This window comes from Alligator mississippiensis, chromosome 3 (assembly GCF_030867095.1).
Source record: "Alligator mississippiensis isolate rAllMis1 chromosome 3, rAllMis1, whole genome shotgun sequence".
Lineage (NCBI taxonomy): Eukaryota > Metazoa > Chordata > Crocodylia > Alligatoridae > Alligator > Alligator mississippiensis.
In genome coordinates, this window is record NC_081826.1 from 270447132 (window position 1) to 270471528 (window position 24397).

The 24397-nt window shown below is 43.4% G+C and overlaps 2 protein-coding genes and 1 long non-coding RNA gene across 5 annotated transcripts in view; 1 reads left to right on the plus strand and 2 right to left on the minus strand.

The window, feature by feature from the left end:
• The window catches only part of ITGA1 (integrin subunit alpha 1), a 131447-nt gene that overhangs the window by 99194 nt on the left and 7856 nt on the right, over nucleotides 1-24397 (minus strand). The window lies entirely within an intron of this gene.
• Nucleotides 276-16701, plus strand: LOC109285273 (uncharacterized). Of its 2 annotated transcripts, none has more exons than XR_002092962.2 (3): nucleotides 276-1102; nucleotides 15134-15239; nucleotides 16515-16701. It is a non-coding gene; the product is annotated as an uncharacterized LOC109285273 (long non-coding RNA). The 2 variants fall into 2 exon arrangements; XR_002092963.2 differs by lacking the exon at nucleotides 276-1102 and adding an exon at nucleotides 6815-7038.
• PELO (pelota mRNA surveillance and ribosome rescue factor) lies at nucleotides 17460-24052 on the minus strand. Its single transcript, XM_006258243.4, has 2 exons — nucleotides 23172-24052; nucleotides 17460-21204 (listed from the first exon to the last, which is right to left on the minus strand). The coding sequence occupies exons 1-2, from the start codon at nucleotides 23895-23897 to the stop codon at nucleotides 20773-20775; spliced, it is 1158 nt and encodes a 385-aa protein (XP_006258305.1). The 5' UTR covers nucleotides 23898-24052; the 3' UTR covers nucleotides 17460-20772.

Here is a 24397-nt window from a genome sequence, read left to right on the forward strand (position 1 = left end):
GACAACTACAGCCTAGGATAGAACCAAAAAGGACTTGCCAGTCATGGGCTTATTACTGGGCCATACTCTTTCCCATTTATGTAAAAGAAATGCTACTACGTAACCAAAGGTTCATACGCAGAAGAGAGGATTTCTCCATTTGCTAAGCTAAGTGTGGGAATCCTTGCACTTTAACTTTTGTCTGTTATAATACTGTCTCTACTAAGTTTTACAAGCACGATTTACTATTTGTCAAATCGGTCCATTTCTTAATGAAAAACAGAACTAGTCAAAAACATTCCATATAGTGGAAAATATCCATTTGTGGTACAATACACTTTTGTGAACTCAGATCGCTTTAGCTTCACAGTAGAAGTCTGAGAAGGCTGTGCTGAGAGTTCACGTTGCATTTAATTCCGGATGGTTACATATCAGCTTCTGTGTTTCAGATAAAGCCTTTATAAAAAAAAGTTTCTAACTTTTAAAACTTTTTCAGTAGGGAGTTTAAATCAGGCTTTTTATTTCTCTAGACTATAAAAGAACCTTTGTAAAATATTGCCTCCAACTGTTCTTTCTTAATCTTTAACCTTTGAGGAGCAAAAGACTAACTTTCTGGATAGTTTCCAGTGAACTGAAGAATGACTTTCCATTATTAAAAGTAGAAAATTGTCCAAAAAAATCAAGGCAAAGACATATGCATCTTATAAGTGAATCCAGATTCAGTAGTCACAATTTGTTCAAACCCAATAATATGTTTTGTTTAATCCAACAAATAAAACTTTCCTTTATTGGATTATACCAAGTGACTCATATTGGAACATAGCTTTACAAAGGGGTGTCAAGCCTGAAAAAGTACTGAATCAATGCTTTGTAATCTGTTCCTGAATGAACAGAGCTATATAATGGTGAAAACCTTTCTAAATACAAGACAGTTCTAGAAAATGTGACCTAAATAATTGTGCATTTCTCTGAATAGGGGCACTGTTTCAGAGATTTGGGAACTGGCATTCTCCTGTACACAAGTCTTAATACTCTGCACTTTCTACCTTAAGAACAAAAGTCCTGTACTCTGCTGTACAGATATGAGCAAAAGCTTACCAACTCATATAAGACACTTTTACAGGTAAGTAAACTGAGGCACAAAAAAATTAAGTGGTTTACTGAATGCCACATAGCAAATCCTAGAAAATTCTTAAATGTAGCTTTTCAGTGATCTCCAGTTCATTTCCTTTTAGACCCCTGTTTTCACTTTACACTGTTGACTTTAGTTGGCTTCCTGGAAATTCAGCTCTCCCCTCAAGTCAAGATTCCTTTGCTACTTTCACACCTATCCTGCATGGAGGATCCTGTGCTGCAAAAATCACAATCTGCCTCCACTCCTGCCACTTTTCCTATCTTTTCTCCAACCCAGGCTCCATCCTTTTTCCCAGACCTTCACTTAAAAATAGGCCTCCATATATACATTCATTTTAGAATGCTAGAAAGTGCTGCATTTGTTGACTGAGCAAATAAACACTTTTACTTTTTTTAACAACTGATGTAGTGGGACAGAAAAATGAAGTTTTATATTTCATGGAAAAGGTTATGTTTAAGTACATATTTTCACTTTATGCTTTGCAGCCTTTTCTAAACTTCCAACAGCTATGGCTGTCTACTCCTCACCATGCCCTAATCACGGTCTTGGAATATATTTTTTCCCTAGCATTTTCATTTTTTAAATATTGAGTCTACAGTTATAACAAGACATTCTAACTTCCTTCCTCCCAATTATATTGATTATGCTTTTTCTTATAGTCAATATATAGCATAGTATAGTATATTCAATAATTGTTTATGTGCCTGATCCAATTTCTATTAAAGTCAGAGTGAATCTGTATAGTGACCAATAGAAGTTGGATCACTCCCATATAAAAGCAGTAAAATGACCACATTTTTTTTTATTATTATTGAACATACTTAATTCCTTAGTTCAGAAGGGAATTGAGAAACCTCTACAATTTTAGCAGAATATAAAGAAAGGCTTCAGTTCTCTGAACATTATTTTAACCATTATATAAAGTACAGCTCTTCCACAAACTACAACAAACTGTAAATCAAAATCATTTCTATAGACTGAACTCTAATTTGACATGCATAAAAAATAGTAGCACCATATATGATACAAAACATTTTAAAAGGGCAAATATTCTACTGAAGTTTAAACCAAAGATGCTAAGTTTAAATAACAATACTCACAATTTCCCAAGAGCAGAAATGACTTTCAGTAGGTGGGGGTGGAATAAAACCCTCTACACTTAAAAATGTTAGTTTTGAAAGGTTTAAAAATATTCTAAATTGAAGCTATATTGACCTGAAAGTGTCACTGTAAGTGTTCCTTTTTCCATTGCTTTTAGTGTGCTAATTCCTCACAAGGAACCAAGTTGCTAAGTAATATTGTTCAAGGTGTTGCTTTAAAAACATCCTCACATATAACTAGGAATCATAGCTGAAATGACGATATGGATTTTAAGAGGCTGCTACAAGTGGTGGAAGAAAAGAAAGCAATATTAAATTAGTTCCAGTGTTGGACTTCTGCCAGGGATGAGCCCCAGCTGTTTCAGACTCTGCCAGTACTTCTCATAAATGAGAAGTCAAAGGGAAATGTCTCCTCATTCCCAATTATATAGTAGCTAAATTCCAGCATGGAATAACTAACTTGTTCTTCTCTGTTGAAACACTGTAAATTTTAGCAGATGCAGTCTGTTCAAAGCCATCAACAGCAGCATTTATTACTATAATTTTAGATTGTCATGGGCCCACGTCGGAGCACACTCCTAAGGAATTAAGTTCTCTGTTAAGAAAGGGGTTATATGATTTAACGAAAAATATATTCCATAATGTAATCATTACTGAAAGAGACATTAAACCCTCAGTCCCCAAAATTGTAACATGTAGTGCTAAAATCAGTAGGGTTTAACATAAGTACAACTTTCACTTACATCGCATAACTTGCAGTTAGTAAACATTTACTGAGTAGTTTTAAACCCCTAGCCTCAGTTGGTTTTGTCTAACCATTAGAACCATTAGTTGAAGCTGGGATTTGTTTTGAGATTTTTTTTAAATCCAGAGACAATTGTCACTCCACTGAGGCAGTCCACAAAGTGCTGCTACCAGCTCTCCCTTAATGTCTAAACAGTTTTATTTCGATTATATTCTGAAACAAAGAAGATGAAGAATCTTACAAATTTGCTATCCTATATAATCTGTGCATCTCATTTACCTTTATCTTGACTCCAAGAAGAATATAGTTCATAATATAGCTCATAATATATGTAGGTCACTGATGAAAGAAAACCTCCTGCAAATGGATCAATGTACCAGTAATTCATTAAGTGGCTTACTCAAGGGATAATCACAAATCCAAATGAAGCCCATGGGTGCCAAACTTTACACTTGAATCTCTCTTAGCTCAAATAAGTGCAAAAAGCCCACATAGCCAGACAGCATCATACGGTATTCACTAGATTCTGAAAATTCTGTTTTATATGCTTTATTTGAAGTGTGTTATACTCAGGGGAATTGTCCCTGGCATTGCAATTCCAGTTCATGAGTTAATCTGGTCTAAAAGATAAGATATTATGTGAAATGTATTAACAGGTGAGAGGGGGTTTCAAATTAAAAATCAAAATATCCTACCATTTTATGCAAGAAGTTGATCATTTTCCCAAAGAACTAAAAAATGTCAATATATCTGCAACTTAAGCAAGTTGATGTGTATCATCAGCTGCATTTCCAGCCAGGATTCCTTAACTGCCTATACTCTTACAGACACAGAAGAAACGGATCTTATAGCAGTTTGGCTTTCAGCCTCTCTTTGATTCTACAGACAGTAAAGTCTTTTTACTTGCAAACTAATTGACAACACAAAAAAATTAAACTCTGGACTGTTCACTGCAGTTACGGACTAATAAACAACCCAGGAAAAGTTAGAACCAGCCATGAAGGGATTTTCATAGATTTCATAGACATTAGGGCTGGAAGGGACCTCGGAAGATCATCGAGTCCAGCCCCCCGTCCAAAGGGCAGGAAGTCAGCTGGGGTCATAGGATCCCAGCAAGATAAGCATCCAGTTTCATCTTGAGGGTGTTCAATGAAGGCGCTTGAACCACCTCCGGTGGCAGGCTGTTCCAGACCTTGGGGGCTCGGACAGTAAAGAAATTCTTCCTTATGTCCAGCCTGAAACGATCTTGTAGTAGTTTGTGACCATTCGTCCTCATCATCCCTTGGGGCGCTCTGGTGAACAAACGTTCCCCCAGATACTGGTGGTCACCCCTGATAAACTTGTAGGTGGCCATCAGGTCACCCCTGAGCCTGCGCTTTTCCAGGCTAAAGAGCCCCAGGGCTCTCAGCCTGTCATCGTAGGGTCTGCTTCCCTGACCTCTGATCATGCGCGAATTTTGTTTTTAAGAGGGATTTCTGCTTAGATTGAAACTTTAATTTTGACCTTTGCATTTTATAAAAAGGAGAAACCAGTACTTCAGGTTTAGTTCTAAAACCAGGGCTGTTTACATGAACATTTGGTACTAGACACTTCAAGTCTCCCATCCGAGTCCATCAGTGAGTTTACCCTGTCTGGCCTAACACATTTAAATCAAAATAACTATCTTAGCAGAACAAGAATCAAGTGAAAATCCTGCTGTTCTTACCTCAATCATCTAAAAAAGCCTTGCAAAAATGGCAGGAAAATTGATTAGCACAGAAAGAATCTGAATGTTATTCACTTACTACGGATAGCAATTTTCCTGAGTAAGGGAAATTTGTCAAAGTGGTATTATGTTCATAATCAGAAATGCAATACAACAAGAATCTGATGTTTTGAACTCAATGGAAGCTGAGAGTGGTCAGCATCCTTTAAAGTCACAGCATAAGAAGAAGAATCAAGTGCCACCAGCATGTGGAGAGACCAGTCCCAGAACTCTTGTGAAAGCTACTGCAGATGAGCGGTGGCACTGCAGGGGCGATGGCCCCTCCAAGCCCTGGTACTGCCCTGTGCAGTCTGCAGCAGCACTGACCTCCGCTCACAGCCCCCTCACTGGAAAGAGGCTCATGCTCACCAGGACAGGGACTGCAGTCAGGGCCCTGCCCCCTCGCCACTCCAGCAGCAGGGCTGGAGGCCTGGCCAGAGGCCAGCCGGCTGGGCCTCTTGGGCAGGGGGCAGGGAGGGGGGTTATTCTCCCTTCCTCTACCATCTGAAGGAGGGGGCAGGACGGGGCTTATCTTGCCTTTTGCCCCACGCACGGAGAGAGTAGCAGTGGCAGGCAGACCCTGCAGATGTCCCCTGGGGGAAGTAGGGCTAGAGTAGGGAATAACCCCTTCTCTGCCCCCTCTGCCTCAGGGTCCATGGTGGCCAGCATTTTGCTGCACCTCTGGCCCCACCACTGCAGCAACAAGGGGGGAGCGCCAGGTGGACCCTGGCCCACGTCCACGCAGGTGGGACAGGGATGGAGGAATTCAACCCCCTTTGGCCAGTTCACTCTGAGTTACTGCCAAGGCTGGCCAAGCCCCCACCGCTGCAGCAACTAGCACAGACATGCAGGTCTGGGCTGGTGGGACAGGGGAGTGGGGGGAATGGAAAAATAAACCTCTTCCCTGCCCCCTTCCCAGGGCCAATATCTGGCCAGGCCCCCGCCCCTGCCTGCCCCTGTTGGGCTGGAACAGCGAGCCTAGCCCAGAGAGCATGCCCGGATGCTGGAGGACTCTGGTTTAACTTAAACTAGGAAGGGTTCTGGCACAGACATTGCATAAATCGGTTTGACCCAAATCAGTTATGTCTGATACTACATTCAGCTAGGTTTATCTTAAACTAGTTTCAGCCATCGTGAAACTGGTTGATGTGCACTGAACTTATGTTCTGTTACAGGTTTAAACCAGTTTCTGATCACTTAAACTGGTTTATATGTAATGTCTGTCCCTAGCCTAAATTATAGTTCCAGCAGTGTGCAAAGGGGCCAGAAACTGGCTGCTTTTAACCCTCCTTTATAAATCCAGTATAAGTATAATTTAGAGTGGTGCTATGCTGCAACTACTCTCACCTAACTGAGAAGTCCTTGGAGGTCACTGCCAGTTGCCAGGGCACAATACAGCTGCTGTCCCTAGCTAGCAATAGGTTGATATTTGACTAAGTATGAGCTTCCAGTGCCAATACTTACAGCTTCTGATAGGGGAAGTCAGAAGTAGAGTGACCAAGTTCCCTAACACTCATTTGTAAACCTCCTAGAAATCTTCCAGGGGAAAATGTTTTATAAGGGCACCCACGCAAGTGGTTGTAATAATATAACTAATACTGTAATAAAAAACAATCACTCCCCTAAATCAAAAACACTTGTAGTAGTAAAAAACCTGTGTACAGACCAGCTTCAAATCTGAAAACAACAGGGAAAAGAAGGGCATTTCTCTTTACCAAATACCAGAGGCCTGCTGCAGATAGCAGACATATATAGCAACTTCTCAGGGAAACTTTAAGAATGATTCATAATGTAAAGCATCAGATGACTTAAATAAACTTTGCTGCCAGCATCACTTAAAGTTTAAGGCTATGTAACCTGCAAATTAATATAAGTTATATGGGTGGACAAAACTGATATACATTACACTGCTGCCAGAGCAGACCAGTGCCTTCCCATGTAGCTGCTGCAGTAGGAGCTATTCCAATGCCTCACAGCTGGCAGGGAAACTGGTAATACATTAAGCAAATGGTAGTGCTGATACAGCAGCAACTATATATCACCTCCCGCCAGAGTAAGCTATGCCAGAGTAGCGTTTATTTCTTCCCCGGAAGTAACACTCCACCAGATTCTAGTATGCTACACCAGTAAAAGGGTTAATCGGGTGCAGACATGCATAACAACTGAAATACTTCAAGTGTAATGCACCTGGAAAAGTTTCAGCCAGGGAATGTACACAAAATCCCTGCACCATTCCCCGACTGGAACATTTCAAAACACTGCAGCTATGCTCGTCCTCACAAGGATGGGAGATAGAGGGGAGCGGAAGAGAAAGCAGAGAGCCCAGAATGAAGAGGTAAGGGGGTGGGGGAGGCAGCAGGCGCTCACGAGCCCCACCACTGGGAGTCTAACACTCCAGCCCCAAACCTCTCCCCTGCTTAGTCGCCAGGTGGAGGCTCTACCTCCTGTAGCAGCCACAAGTTCTGACAGGGTAAAGGTTTCCAGCAGGGGATGTAGGAGTCCCAGTGGGGACCCAGCTCTGCCCCATGATCCAGAAGAGGCCCAATGGCAGGACAGCTGGCAGGCTATCCACCTGCTCACCGTCCTTTCCCCACGCATATGTAACAAAAAGCGAAACAACCCCCCCACCCCATTTAACGATATTTTGATGTGGAGCATTTCAGATGCCTCTGAAACATTTCACAAGGCTTGTACATTTGTATAGCTGGTCCTCTGAAACACTTCAGTTGTTAAGCGTCTCTGCATATTGTCTGTTCCTTTTAGTTTACATCAGAATACAAGCATGTTACATGGGTGTAACATGTCATGTGCCCAGATCCACCTATAGCTACAACCGTCTTCTTCAGCATTCCATTTTCTACCAAATGGAATTGCAACGTAAGGGCTCATTTTTATTGAAAGGCAATTAGGTTTGCCTTTCATTTGACATTATTGATGTTTGTTTCATTTCTGGTTTGGAAATTCTAGCATTAACAGTCAGTTTGGTTCTAATAAACTGAAGACACTGGGTTAGAACTTGGTGGGAAATTATCCTGCTCTCCCACAGAAGATTGAAAGTACAAAAATAGTCCTATTCTGCATCAGCCCAAAACCTTTCTAAAGTTTTTTTGAGGGATGGAAGGAGGAAAGCGAGTGTTCTACCTCACACTAACCACCAGCTGAGATGAATGGTTAGGACAGTCATTAGAGAAATGGGAGATGAAGGTTCAAACCCACTGGGAAGAAAGAGACTCAATGTCATATGCCTTTGTCTGATGTAAACTGGGCATTTGAACCTTTATTTCATATCCCAGGCAAAGATTCCAACTGACTGTCAGTCTCTCACCCAACTCTTATTATTGAAATAAAATGGAATGGATTTAATTGTAGAGACTGAGACACAGAGACTAACTCTAAAGCTCAATGGTTGTAATAAATGAGAGAAACTTCAACATTAGTTCAAGGAGAGAAACTTTAATATTAATCTCCCATGCTCCAAGCCAGCCCTCTTAACTACTTAGCTCTTGGTTATTCTGGGGTATCGAGAAGTTCTATTTAGGATCTGAGCAACTCTCAAAACTAGTATATATGGCTCTGCAAAAAAAGTTATTTCAACTAATTAATATTATCTAATCCAAAATGTTTGTGTCAGAGAGCTGCTGCCTGACACTAAGTAGGATAAATAGTGATAAAATAACCATTTGCATTTTACCCAGAGTAGCTACATTTTGTTCAGAATTCAGAGCTACCAAAATAGGTGGCAATAAACTAAGAGATCGATGCTAATATACAATAAAATTTGCCAGATACTTGCAGTGCTAGGAAGCTGTTGCTTAATGTGGTATTTCCTAAGTCAATTCAAAAGTTAACACTGTTTCAAGTTTAGCTACCCTCCATGAGGACTCAGTTATCAAACAGGATGAGGAGAGAAATATTTTCCACCAGTACACAGTGAATAGATGCAATAAAGATTTTATTCGTTGCGATATTTTGGATTGATGCTACAAAAGAACAAAACAATTGTATTTCTAATTCAAGAGGCTGAGACAGAGTACTACTGGTTAGGTTTTGTGTTGGAGGTATAGGGGAAAGAAAATATTTCATGCCATGCAAGTCGTCCCTATTTTAAAGTCAGAGTCACTGTATCACTGTACCAGATGAGTCTACCACAAAAACATTTGGCTAGATTAAGTATCAACACATGATCAACACATCAAAGAGCTACTCAACACAGCTCACAAAGACTTTCTCATGGACCCAGAGGGACAGCCTTCCATCTTCAGCTCCCTTTGTGCAAAACTGAAGTTTATTTCCTACCTATGGGGACTTTTTACCATCTCGTACCATCTACACTTTTCCCAGAGCCTGATGAAGGGACTTCGATCCCGAAAGCTTGCAGAAAAGGACAATTTTGTTGCCATTTTCCAGTTGGTCTAAAAAAGGTATCATTTTGGAACCCAAAGTTCTAGTTTTGTGTATATCTTTTTGTCTCAGACCAACATGGTTACCAAGTACACCCATGTCACTATCTGTAATTTTTTAAAAAGGTACTTTCTTACACAAAATTTAAATGTGGCAGGCTCCTAAAGCATGTTCTAGTTCCAGTCAAGAAATTACATGTACTGTGAAGCCAATTAAAGTGTCATTTTTTTCTCTTCCCAGGAGGAGAAAAAAATCTGAATTGCAAAGAATTCAAGATATTCATTTGACTACACAAATGCAAACTTCACAGCACCTATTGGTACAGAGCTCCTTCTTTTGTAGTAATCTGCAGACAATTCTAGTTATCAAAGAGCAATTTAAATTAATACTTTTGCTTATATCTACCTCAAAAATGTAGATTGAGCAACTTTCCCTCATGATTTGTTTTCTTTGGTTTTTTTTTTAAATTGCGAAACCCTTGAAATATTTCTGATACCTTGCTAGTGGAGTAAGTGTTCCCAAGTGTTGGACTTCAAATTTTGATTTCACAATATGAAAATTACTCTCAGATATTTTGTGTACAAGATGTGGAGCATGATCTTGAACAGATAGTAAAATTAGGATAAGAAAAACAGAAGCATAAACATGTTATGCATAAACACATATACAGTTAACCTAGGTAAGCTGTGGAAGATGGAATATAGCTAGAAATATAAATACTTCAGATAGAGACAGAGAACTATTTATTTCAGAGTTAATGTACATGGAAATTTACCTTTAACTCCTATAAACAGGTTGTATTTTGATTATATAGTTTAAAGAAAATTGATTATGTCCAATTTATGTCTATTAACCAAATAAGTGAATTCATTCATCTACATTTGCAACTATTAAAATGGGATTAGTTGTTTTTTTCTGTTTTGATCTAAACCCATCACTAGACAGTGCCAGACCCAGGAATGGCATGAGAACCTTCCCCTCCCGTCATTAATTTTACATCTTTTTTTTAACGAATTAAGCCAGAGTTTACAATTATAGGCTCAGCATTAATCATTCACTACTACTCCCTCCAGTTCTGTAATCCACAGGTTTAAATGGATGCTGAAAAATTAGAGAAGGTTTAGAAAAGGGGTTTGCAGAATGTGTAGCCCACCAGCTTCGAAGCCCACAAAACATTTTTACACATCTTGCAAAGAAACTTTTGTCCATCCTTGACAGAACCAGTTCCTTAGCATGGCTGTAGTCATTATCTCTTCAGTGGTAACATACTGAAAAAACCCATCAGCGGTCTTGTGATTCTCCTTACAACATTCTGTACCTATAAAGCTATGTTACATCTATTAAGCATACAGGTTCGTATTGCAGAGACCAAGACATAACAGCATCTAAACTTAAAAGTAAGGGAATTGACTACTGAGGCAGATTACCAGAGGATGAATACCTCAAGGTATTTCTAAAAAGCATGATTTAACTGAACCATGAATTCAGGTGAAGGTCCATGGGCTTTGTTACAAAAATGGTCAGCAGTGATCATGAGAATACCTGTTTGCAGAGAAACTCACAAGTCCTCTAGCAAGGGCTTGTATTCTTTTATTTTTACAGATAAACTATCAGTATTCTATTCAAGTGACCCAGATTGAGGGGAAAAGAACTGCTTCAGATCACATTAAGTAGCTTTCTACACTATCCATTTCATATATATGCACTTCTCATAGATTTCAGTGTCAGAAGCGACCTCAAGTTTGACCCCTGCCCCTGGGCAGGAAAGAGTGCTGGTGTCAGATGACCCCAGCCAGGTGTTTGTTCAGTCTCCTCCCTTGGAAGCCCATTCCAGATTCTGGTAACCTTTACCATTAAGTTCGTCCTAATGTTTAATCTGAATCTGCTCTCCATTTATGGCCACTGTTTCTAGTTACTCCAAGGGGCGCCTTGGTAAACAGAGTATCTCCTATGCCTTGCTGTCCCCTGAACGAATTTGTAGATGGCGACCAGATCCCCTCTCAGCCTTCTCTTACAGAGGCTGAAGAGATCCAGGTGCCTCAATCTCTACTCGTGGGACCTTTCCTGCAGGCCCCTAACCACATGAGTGGTCCTACTTTGGACCCTCTCAAGGTTACCCACATCCCTCTTGAAGTGCAGTGCCCAAAACTAGACACAGTACTCCAGCTGCAGCCTTACCAATGCCGTATAGAGGGGAAGTATCACCTCCTTAGACCTGTTCGTGATGCATCTGTTAGTGCATGATAGAGTGCTGTTACTTCTATCGATTACTTTGTCACATTGTCAACTCCTTTTCTGCTGCTGTGCTGCTTAGAAGGTCATCCCCCAATCTGTATGTGTGTTGGTGATTCCTTCTCTCTAGGTGCAGCACTATGCACTTATCTTTGTTGAACTGCATCCTATTTTGTTCTGCTCACCTTTACAGCCTGTCCAAATCTGCCTGGATCTGTTCCCTACCTTCCAATGTGTCCACCTTGCCCCATAATTTGGTGTCATCTGCGAATTTGGACAGTGTGCTCTCCATGCCCTCGTCCAAATCACTGATGAAGATATTGAACAGCACTGGCCCAAGGACCGAGCCCTGAGGGACACCACTGCCCACATCTTTCCAAGTCGATACTGATCTGTTCACCACCACTCTCTGGGTGCGTCCCATTAGCCAATTTGCCACCCACCTAACAGTGTAATCCTCTCAGTTACAACCGCTTAGTTTTTGTTTATAAGAATGGGATGGCACACCGTATCAAAAGCTTTTTTAAAATCAAATATATGACACCCACCTCGACTCCTGCATCTAAGCAGTTTGTTTCATAAAATGAAACAAAGCTAGTTAGGCAGGATCTACCTGCTATGAATCCATGTTGGTTGCCCTTCAGCATTATTTTTCCTGCTGGACTCCCACAGATGTAATCCTTAACAATTTTTTCAAAGGTTTTCCCAAGGATAGAGGTGAGACTAACTGGTCTATAGTTGCCTGTGTCCTCTCTCCTCCCCTTTTTGAAAACAGGGACCACTTTGGCCCTTTTCCAGTCCTCTGGGACTTGTCCTGAGCGCCATGAGCTTTCAAACAGCCTTGCCAGTGGTTCTGCTATGACACTTGTTAATTTCCTCAGCACCCTTGGATGAAAATCATCTGGGCCTACTGACTTGAACATATCAAGCCCCTCTAAGTGTCCCTTCACTAGGTTGGTGCTAACCATTGGTGGGCCAGTGAACCTCTTATGCCCGTCTACAGTCCAATTTGGAGATATGCCTACATCTGTGTTCAGGAATACTGATGCAAAGAACTCAATGCATAGCTCAGCTTTGTCCTTCCTATCTTTCACTAATTGCCCTAGTCTGTCCTATAGGGATCCTATGTTACCATGCACTTTCTTTTTGCTTCCTATACAACTGAAAAGGACTTTTTATTACCTTTAATATTTGTTGCCAGCCTGAGTTCCATTGCTGCCTTTGCCTTTCTAACTAAGTCCCTGCAAGTGCAAGCCAAGCAGGTATATTCCTTCTTGGTGGACACCCCCTGCTTCCATAGTCTGTATGCCTCTTTCTCCATCCTTAGACTTTCCTGGTTAAGGTCACCCATGACAACCATATCCAGTGAGCATGCTGCCTCTGAAAGCTGCCTTGAGAATTCCAGGTCTAGCTCATCCTCCTGGTATGGCAGCCTGTAATAGACTTCCACTACCAAGTCCCTTTCACCCCAACCCCCTTGCATTTTGACCCATAGTACCTCAATACAGACACACACATGTATATATTAGCCAACTGTCCGTCAGAATGATAGAGGGGGGTGGGTGGGCAGAGACAGAGCACAGCCACCCACTGCCCTGCTCTGCTGTCACTTTGCCTCTAGGCCAGTGCACCGCGCCCTCCCCCCCCCCCCCCCCCCCCCGGCACTGCTGCCTCCCAGGCAGAGGGAAGGGGGGAAAGATTGCATGCAGTGGCCACAGCCACCACCTAGCTCCCCACACTGCCACCGCTGCATGTCTAGCCACAGGCAACACCCACATCCCCCACCCTGGCTGTTCTCAGGGCCCAGCAGTGGGGCGCTGCCACTGTTCCCCCCCTCCCCTTCCCACTTCCATGTCCTCCCCGCCACCTCCCTTTCCCTGCCGGCTTTTGTTGGGGCCCTGTGGTGGCAGCAACGCCAGAGCGGGGGGGCGAGGCCAGCACTGCACTGCCAGCACTGCCACCTCCAAGCAGCCGGCCCAGGGGGTGGGGGGGAGGCCACTGGCACAGTGAGTGGTGCTAGCCTTGCCACCCTGCTCCATCCCCGTCATCATGGTGGTGCCCTGCCAACCCAGTCCATCCTTGCTGTTATCTGCCATGACTGATGGCGGGGGGCGGGCAGGGATGGAGTGCCGCCACCCAGCACCCCGCAGTGCCACTGCTCCACCTCTGGCCCCATGAGTCCCACTCCCATCCCCGGCCCTGTGCACCAGAGCAGTGGGGCAAGGCTAGCACTGCACTGCCAGCACCCTGTACTGCTGACGCCTCTAAGAAGCGGGGAGGGGCGAGGCCAGCAGTGCCATCTTCACCCCTCTGCTCTGGCCTTGCTGGGGGATGGCGCCACCATGACAGCAGGGACAGAGGAGTGGGGGCAGGCCAGGCTGGCCTCTCCCGCTTGCTCCAGCTGCTCAGTTGCTGCCACCTTCAGGTAGCAGGGCCGGGGAGGCAAGGCCAACGTTGCTGGCCTCGCCTTGCCTCCCTGCTCTGTCTCCACTGTCACAGTGGCGTTCTACCACGTTGCTGCCATCTCCTGTCCAGAACACTGTTGGAGAACTCTGATTGGTTGTTTCAGACAACCAGAGTGCAAATAAAGCATTATGGATAGACAGATGGACAGACAAAGGCTTTTGTAATATTACACACACACACACACACACACACACACACACACACACACACACACAGAGTAACATTCCTGTTATCCGGCACAAGTGGGGAATGGAGGGTGCTGGTAACCTAAAAATGTGTTACCTGAGGCATGGGAGTTTCCGGCCAGATGCAGAGCAGGGGGGTGGCGGCGGCGGCCACCACATACAGAATGGTGGTGGTGGTTGGAGGCAGCCGCACGCAAGCTTCTTCTCCCTCCCCCCCACTGGCCAGAAATTCCAGAGTGTTCTGGTTATTCAAAAGCCAGATAACAGATGTATGCATGCATGCAAAATAGGTAAAGCAAGTGATTTTATATACATACGCACATACATATATACAGTAAAAGCTCCATTAAACGGCACCTTACGAGCTGGCATGCTCTATTAACCAGCATGCCGGCTTATAAGGTAAACTGAAACCAAAAGTGCCCATTGTGGCACTTCCGGTTTCTCCAAGCCCCCACGGCGCGGGGCAGAGCAGCCTGCACTGCCGAGCCCCCATGGCCCAGAGCATAGCAGGCTGCACGGGACCCACGTCCCTGTCCCTCAGGGCCCGTGGGAAGGGTGGCAACGCAGTGGGAGGGGTGGCGATACCCTGGACGCAGCAGGAGAAGCGGCGGCACGAACAGGCAAAGACGCCTGTTCAACCGACATATTTTGTTATCCAGCACCCCCCATTCCCCATGGGTGCCAGATAACAAAGCTTTTACTGTACACACACTTTTTTTTTTTTACCACTTGCTGGTAACGTGGTAATGTTTTTATGCTTTTATAGATATCATTTTGAAAAACAATTCAGAAACATTTGGCAGTAGATATCAGCTGTATTTTTTTCCGAAGTAACCCCCTGTGAATACAAGGGTTTACAAAGTATCTGGGGGGTATATGTTGACAACAAACAGCTGCATGGGACCACTGAGGTGCTCCAACTGTTTGCTATGGCTTTTATTTCAAAGAACATCACTCCACTGATAAGCTGTGCTGGACTGCTGACTAGCTCCAGCTGACTGGAGAAGCGGTACCTTTTGAAGTAAAAGCTCCAGTAAACAGTTGAGTGTTTGAAGAATTCTTAGTTCAGCAACTTTCTGCAAAGTAAAGTTTGCAAACCACACAGATACGAATAACCCAGATTCTACTTCTGTCTGCTTGCAGGATGGAGGCCTTAACTGAAATTAGTAAGGCTACTCGCATGCTTTAAGTGAAGAACATCCTGGGTTGCAAGACCAGGGCCCAGTGCTTGATATGAAGAACAACAGCTGTTAGTATAAATTTATTTTTATTTCAAAACTGACACACTTCATCTTGGAAAAGCAGTCACTTCTTGGAATAAGAGACTAGTAAGATAATGAGAAGCTACACCATATGATATAGAATTATCATCAATTTATACTTGTCATTTTGCTTCCAAAAAGGCAAACTTAAGTCCTGTTTGCTACCACTAAGGAACAAATCACACACAAATAAGAGAACTCTCCATTTTCTGACCAAATCCTAGTTCAGAAATCCCTAGTTATATTAGTTTCTGTTGGAAGAGATATGCTTAGGGCAGGAAATGAGTATGACTAGGTTGCTTAATATTTACTGACTTTTAATGGTAAACAAAATATCCTTATATAGGATTTGTATAAAAGTTAAGATATTAGCCATGTGAGTGTGCGTGCCAACAGGGGGTCTGAATTCATTCAAAATTCTCTTAACTATTTAAGTAAGACTAGCAGGGGACTCAGCAATACATGAATTTAAGTAGAATAAATTCTGGTAACATTATCTATTAAGGTATTAACATGAAAAGAACTGTGCTGAGTTCAGGTAACTGAGCACCAGGGCACATTAAATGCAGATAGGGCAGGAGTGGGCAATTATTTTGGGCGGAGGGCCACTTACTGAGTTGTGGCAAGCCATTGAGGGCTGCATGACAGACAGCCAGGGGCAAATAAATATTAATTAAAAAAATTTTTAGGGGTCCTGCAGGCCAGATAAAATGGCCCGGCGGGCTGCATCTGACCCGTGGGCCACATTTTGCCCACCCCTGAGATAGGGCCTTTAAGCTTTTTCTTGAAAAATGATTAATTTTTCTACATGGAGCATCTGTATTATTCTTCAAAACTTTTGTTAACAGAGTTGCAAGCTTTTGGCTGCCTGCAAGTCTACTTTGTTCAGCAGACTATTACAATAATAATAATAATAGTAAAATAAATAAATAAACAAAATGTATTTTTATCCACATCCAGGAAGGAATTGCAGATTTCCCATTCAAAAAACCTGAACAGAAGCACTGTAGAGAATGAAATTCACCATAAATGCAGATTTATTTTACTCAAAAGACAAAGATATTTGAATCTCAAACTAAAGGAGACAGTTATTAATACAAACTAGAAACTGCAGTCTGATCTTAATTATAAACCTTACCTGGATGATTACTGCAATATTTGATAACATGCCTTGGCTTTTTAACATGCATCTGTTCATTATTTAGACATAATGAATTGACTTGTTGGATGTAAGACTATTTACTACATTTGACCCTTTCCAGGTACTGAATACCCTTCAACTGGCATAAATTCAATGGATTCCGAAGAGTGCCATTCTTTGTTGGATGCTTAGTGACGTGCAGATAATGCTAGTCTTTCATTAAGGTTAAGAACTTCCTTGTGGCATAACAGTTCTAAGTTTTAGAGAACTCTGCTAATTGTATATTCTTTAACAAGTGACATCTTCAATAAATGAGGACATAGAGCACCTCGCAAGATCAGTATCTAAGGCAAAAAGCCTGTAGTTGAATTTGCATAAGCAAACTCTTGTTACTTCACACACACTGCACTAAGGCCTTATCTTCTTTAAATTACAACTCAAGTACTGCCCTATCCTTAATTTTAATCCACATATGGAAAGGTTTCAACTCAAACAGGCAAGTTCAGAGGTGAAAAAGATCCAGCATGTAGAGCCCTATCAACTGTGGTGCAGTACGGCCCGTGGGTCTCAGACTGGACCAGCCAGCCACGTACACCACAAGATGCAAGGGAAAGTCTGGTGTGCCTGGTGCAGAGGGCTGCGGCCAGGGTGTGCTCCACACAGGGCCCAGGGGTGGGAATGTGCGGGGTCAGTCCAGGGCTCCTGCACCAAACCAGCCCATGCTGGGCCAGTCTGCAGGCTGATCTGTCCAACAGGGCCAAATGAGTTTAACATGCCAGGGTTAGTTGCTAAAGCTGGGATTTAGCACAGTTTGTCAGCTGCCTACATTAACGTATCAGCAGCGTTTAGAAGCAGAGATGTGGGTTTTTCAGAAAAATTTTAATTGGAAAATTTTCTGGAAAATTCTTTGACTTATATTTAGTAAACAAAATTAAAAATGTATCCCCACGTTAATTTTATGTCCTAATAGCCACAAGTACTTGAACTGAAAATATTTGATTAGGCAAAAAATTAAATACAGCACACCTAATGTGGTTTAAATGTTATATTCCAACAAATTCAAAGCTTTATGTGAAAAATATTATTTTTATTGGAACACTTGTAAAAATGTAAAGGACAATACACAATAGCATGTACTTCTCTTACATTGTTTGTTTAAATTTAAGAAAAAAACTGAAGGCACAGAAAACTGCTGACAGACTAATTTTAGCACACCCAAAAAAACTGCATGATATGCTGTGCTTTGGTTTTGATTTGACCTGCACAGCTAATTAGGTGAATTCATAACTTGATTTTTGGTTTGGATTATGCGAGTGCATTTATCCTCCTGTTTACAAATCAATAAAAGATATATGTACTCTCTCACACAGTTCCTAGGGATAGTCACCTGAAAAAACATTAATTACAACTTTAAAACTGCCATGCTTGCCTAATATTGTATTGGCATCCATTCATTGTTACAAATAAATTTTCTGAAACCATGTATTTTTAGAAATGGAAAATTTCCCAAGGAAAAATTAAGCACTGGAAAATTTTCCGTTTGGGAAAATTCTCCGCCCCACATCTGTTTATAAATTATAATTTCACTGATTATCACCAAACTCCCCCTCAATATCCATGAATGACAAGCTCCTTACCAATTTACTATAAAAGTCAGATTTATGCAAAGTACCATATCCCCCTGAAAGAGTCAAGTGCCATACCAAAGTACAATTCCAGTTGGACACAACACCAAGTGTTATTTCACAGAATGACCTCTCAGTTGGGCTACATGAACTGAAGAAAAGTACTCATATTAATCCTACCATGAAAATGCATCGTAACTCAAAATGAAATGCTGAAAGTCTTGCAGTATTTAAGATCAACATCCTAACCAAAAATACACATGAATGCAATTAAGCATGGAAAGTTTTATTCCAAAAGGATTTTTCTTAGAACACGAAAATGTTATAATGGGATAGAAATAGTAACTATACCAAGTCATCCTCAAGCTTTTGCTAGCATTAGCACTAACCCAAAAGAAAACTCAAGCCGGCCTCTAAAATCACTTACTATTTATTTATGATCTTTATTTATTTATTTTTACTTGCAAGGAACTATGACCCCCCTCCCCCGGTCAACTACTTGGCCCCTGATGATCAGTCAAGCATCGTGGCTAATTTTAACTGCTGAGATTGGCAACTCTTGTTAAAGACTAATTATATTTAAAAGGACTCAATTATAAAGAATAAATGAATAATTTAATTATTAGTAATTTAATAACTCTTAATGGTTAAGTGATGTGTTTTATTGATCAGGTCTTCTTTATAGCATTGCAAGAGGCCTCACTAATTACCATGTCAACATCAGGTCTCAACTTTTTCCTGCTTTTGAAAACAGAAACAAAGGGGCTACATCAACAAGAACCTGTGTAAATTTTTTTTTTTTTTTATAAAATAATGAGTAGTGTCAGGTTAAATGCTATTTTGAAATGAAGCCATTTTACTTAGATTAGAAACAGCTGTAATTAATTACTTTAAACAATTTTTAAAATCTTATTTAAAAAAATGCTCTATTACTTCACTTAGAAAAGACTCAATTTAAGAGTATGAGCCAAGTCTTTCCGGTCAACATCGCTTAAAAAAAACAAACAAAAAAAAGCCCCTTAAGTTTCACTTATACAAAAATCTACCTTAATTATATTACAGAATCTGAAAACGAGGGGAAGTGGGGTTTGTTTCTTTGGCATTTTTTTTAAATTTCCTTTGGCTAAGCATTTCTCCGTAACCCAGTGCTGTCTAATTGGTAACCCATGGATCACATTCAGCTCCTGGACTCCCAATTCAGGTCCTGCTCCCCCCAATCATTGTAGCTGCTGCTGCCACCACTGGAGTCCTCCCTCCTCTGGCTTTCCACTGTCTGCCCTGCCTCTGGAACAGAGCCAAGGTAATTTGTAGCCTGGAGTCAAAGGGACCCAGGGATCCTGTGCAGTAGAGTGGGTGCTGGCACAGTACAGCAGAGTTGCATTCACTATGTGATGTATTGCCAAGAAAATGGAAGGGAATATGGAGCAGTATGATAAGGTGCTCAGGGCACAGCGGGACAGGCCTGGTCTTATGAGAGGCATGCAGCCTGTGAGCCCCAGGTATGCAGGAGTTGGATAGCTCTGCTTTAACCTGTAAGTAAAATAGGGTTACTAACACTAAGAACTCAATTTTGAGTTTCTTTAATAAATATGTATAAATAGATTAAATAAAACTGAAAAGTAATTATATTATAGTTTTCTAGTTGCCAATATTTCTAAATAGGCTAAAACCTTCCTGGTTTTATCAACTGCAAGATGCACCTGTTTTAAAAGAGTATATATATTAAGAATGATTGGTTATGAAATTATGATCCAAGCCATTCATCTGTTGTCAAAATAATTCCTGGGAAAGGAGTACGGACCTGCTTCTGCAAATTCTTATTCAAGCAAGTAACAGTTTGAAGAATCAGACCCTAAAACTATCCTACTGTTAATTCATTGGAAAACAGTAATTTAAAGCAAGAGTGTATGACGTGACTAACATCACAGATAACACCACTTGCACATAAAAAAAATCCCAGGTAGCACATTCAAAGTTATCTAAAATGTGGCCTACACAGCTCCAGAACCTAACCTGAACCTCAGATTTAAGGAAAAATTGTGAAGTTTTTTGGGTTTTTTTATTAGCTGATATTTTTAAATTTCAGTTTTGATGGAGCACTCCTCCCACTGCATTGCCTAATGTCAGACAAAGGGCTAGACTCTTGCGTAGGTCACAGCCATATTTATTATTCACCTCATCCCTTCTATAATTTACTCTTTTTTATGTCAGTTAGGCATGGCTTCCCGTGTTCCTGATCAAGCTGTAAACACAGCTCTGTGTGTGAGGAAAACATGGAGTCTCTGAATAAAAATAATATTTCTAGTTCCAAATAAGACACAGAGCAAGTTACTTCCTGTAAATTATAGCACTGTTTACAAGCACTAATTTAAATAAGAACTGTGACACTTTGCACTGTTTTTTCTTAATTTATTAACCTTTTTTGTACCCACTCCAAAATGTTCAGTTCCTTGTCTGCTTTAAAATACCTAGCCAGCAGCTTTCATGAGCAAAATCAGATGTTTGTTGTGCTACTGGAGATCCAGGGTGTAGTTTGTAGAGTCATTTCTAACCTACAGTACACTATCATAGGAAGTGCAAACATACATGGATATCTGTTAGAGTGGATTGACTAAAAGCTAGATGCTTTAAGAAACACAGTCCTGCAATATGCAAATCACGCAGCACAGCACATCTGCTTAACAGTATTTGAGAAAGGAAGGTTTTAACTGTCACTCAGTCTTATTATGCTATGGGGAAAGGGAAGCACCTCCATCAATCCTCTTCAGAGCTAGATTCATCCTCCTCATCAGAGAGCTCAGCAACAGGAAAGCGGAGGATGGCTGCCACCCCTGTCAACTGGCCAAGCTGCTCCCCAGACACATGGAGGCTGGAGAAGATGCGCACTGTGCCCATGTTCTCTTTCACGCTATCTACCAGTTTCACATATCGGCTACGTGTAGCTACATCCTGGTGTCTGAACAGCTCATCACTGATCAAGAGAGTATCAATGGCCATGGCCTCATTGGCCTTCTCCACATGCTTGAGACCATAAAAAGCCCGGTCAGGCTCATGCTGTAACATCTTGTAGAAGTCATCTAAAGCTTTGACCTCGCCAGCTGCCTTGGTGTCAGAGAGACGATTGGCTACTGCTGGGTCACATAGGGCTTCCTTCAGCGCATATTTATGTCCAGAGGATGAGTGGACCTATAATAAAAGTTAAAAAGGAAGATAAAATAGGATCGCATTTAGTTGATCAGCCAGACCCAAAATATGTTTTCCATCATTTACTGTATTTTCAGATGCTTACATCTGATACAATGTGCCTTTAAAACAAAAAAGATTGTTACTATCCTTTTCCTAAAGGGGCACTTTTTGAGTAAATTAAAGGGGAAAAAAATACTTCCTCCATTCAAAATTAGTTCTAAATGCTAAACTCTTGAAAACAAGTATTTGGCCAACAACAAAACAAAACAAAAACCAAAACCCTACAGAATCTGCACTTCTGCTAGTTTCAAAAAAGTTTCCTTTTCTTTTCCCTGCAACTTTGCCTGTGAACATATAGAGAAGACATTATGAAAGTAGAGAGAAGACATTCTAGACCAGGGTTAGCAACGTTTTTGGCCAGAGTGCCAAAAACACTTCAAATTTGACCCAATGCCTTGACTTGGTGTGCCAGGGGCAGATGGTGGGGGACCTGTGAGGAGTCAGATCCTCATTGCTGGCAGCGGGTGCACAAGCGTCTCCAGGCAGAGAGCAGCGAACAGGCTAGGGTTACGCTGCCCCAACCTCTCCCCGATGTGTGCCTGGAGGTGTGCGTGTAGCTGCTGCTGCCACAGAATGTGGCCAGGGCTCAAGACCCTCGTGCAGCTGTTTGCCATCTCCCTGCCACAGCCAGCCTGGGCTCTGGGAAGCTGCAGACAGCTGCATTGAGGCCCCGGCACAGGCTCTGTGGCAGAGGCTGTATGTGCACCTCCAGGTGGATGGCAGTGGAGGAGCTGCAGTTGTGTTGCCCTGGCCCCTTCCCTACCATTTGTCCCAAGGTCTGTGTGCAGCCGCCACCACCATAGAGCCAGTACTAGTACTGGTGCTCTGGACCCAAGTGAAGCTATCTGTAGCCTCCCAGCTGCCTGCCACAGTCGAATTGGGCTCTGGGCAGCTGCTGCCTGACAGGGAGCCCAGGCTGCTTCCAGCAGGGCTTGCAGCCTCCTAGCTGCCTGCTGCAAGCAGCCCGGGCTCTGTGGCTGGTGGCAGCTGTCCAGAGCCTGGGTCGGCTATGGCATGTCCAACAAAATGGCTTTGCACACCATTCTGTGGCATGTGCGGTAGGGGTTGCAGCCCCCTGTTCTACGCTACCAGAAAACACATCGCACATGTCTGCACAGGCAGGACATGTGCATTTCTGAAAAAACAACTGGACTCTGTCCCTCAAATTGATGGGGGGGGGGCACTCTCTGTTCTCCCACTTACATGAAACAGAAATGAATATAGGTCCATTAAACTACATAATGATTTAATATGTCTGAGGCTACCAAGTTTGTGCCCCAGAAATCACAGGAACCCCCAGAACTTGAAAGCCTGATTTTGGATTGGAGGCCTGCTTAACTCAAAATGTGTTAATGCATCTTTAACAAACCCAGAGCTAATAAAAGCTGTTTTCTCCACCCTCCCAATGAAAAAAAAAATAGGTAAGACATGAGCAGTACATGAAACCTTAAGACTGCCCAAACAAAATCCAAGACAGAAAAAAATGATCAGTAGCATCTTAACTCAGACATGCCAGATCCAGATGCTAACAGAATTGTTTGTAAAAGTGACCTAGTTTACCTCACATTCAGGGTATATTACATAGGCCATATCCAGGCAAATGCTGCTGAAGACAATTAATAACTTTTTGTAGGTTACACTGGGGGGTAAGGACAAAGAGGGGGGTGTTTAGCAAGGGAGGAGCATTCAAGTATCTGTAGTATCTGGTCCATCTAGACTTACAAGGCTCAAATGAAAAGGTATTGTTGGTTCTTAGCCCATAATTTAAGCTCAATTAAGAACAAAATTAAAATCAATTAAAAGACTTTTTCTGAGGTTCACCTTGCTGACACCCACCCCGCCCCGTTTCCTGCATCCTGTCTTTTCTGCCCCTTGCCGGACCCCGCAGCTCCGAGGAACTCCTTTACCTGCAGGAACTTGCTGCGGTTCTCCAGCAGCAGCTTGTTGTCGGTCTTGACGGCCTGCTGGAACATGTAGTCGCAGAACTGCTCCCGCACGAAGCCCGGGCTGGCCACCAGCACGCACTTGACTACGTCGAAGTTGATGTGGCGCTGGATGGCCTGCGCCACCTGGTCGTAGAAGCGCTCCAGCGCCCGGTCGTGCTGGGCGCAGCTGCCCCGGCGCTTGCGGGGGATGTTGACCTCCACCTTGGCGCGGGTCAGCGTCATGCTGGGCGTGACGAGGCAGACGTGGGCCAGCCCCTCCTGCATGACCACAGCAGCTACGTCAGCGCTCCAGGCCGGGTCGCAGGCCTGCTCGATGCGCTCCAGCACCACGCTGTCCCACTGCTTCTTGGCCAGCGTGAACTGGCGGTTGGGCTCCAGCTCGATGGTGTGGTAGGCGCCCATCTTGACGTACTCGTTCTCCTGGATGTTGGTGCCCTTGACACGCAGCTGGCAGGCCTGCGAGTCGAAGTCGATGGTCTCCACGCACAGCGTGAGCGTGGTGCGCACGCGGTTGCTGCCCACGCTGCCCGTGGCCGACTCGGTCTGCACTTTGCGGATGGTGGAGGCGCGCAGGCTGTCGCCCGGCCGCAACAGGTTGTACGCGTGCCACATGTCCTCGGGCTCCTCGGGCATCAGCGTCACCTGCCCCGCGTTGTCCTTCTCGATGCTCTTCCGCAACAGCTTCATCTTGCCCGGCCCCGGCCCCGGCCCCGGCCCCTGCCCCGGCCCCGCGCAGCAAGCTCGGGAGGCGCCCGCGGGCCTTCGGGCCGCGCCTGCGCACTAGCTGTGGCCAGGCGGAAGCGGCTGACGCCAGCCCCTTGCCCCGCTATGCTACGTCGACGAAGCTAGCCTCGCGCATGCGTACACAGCGATGCGGCGCAGCGCGGGGATACGGTGGCTGGGAAGGCTCACTGTAGCGCGTGCGTGTTGGAGAATGTGAGTGCACGCCGCTGCCCGCTTGGCGCTGGCACTAGGTGGGGCCCTCCCGGAGTGGGGCGGGGCGGGGCGGGGCGGGGGCTCCTGTCCTCCCCCAAGCTCGCGTGGCTGAGCCGGGCTGCGGCCCCGAGGGTAGTGCTAGGAGCCGCGTCGCGCAGGGCGCTTGAGGAAAAAAAACCAGACTGTTTTTCTAACTTGGTGTTAAAAAAACCCACCCCAGCCCCTCGCTGTGCGCCATTCAGAGCCGTGCT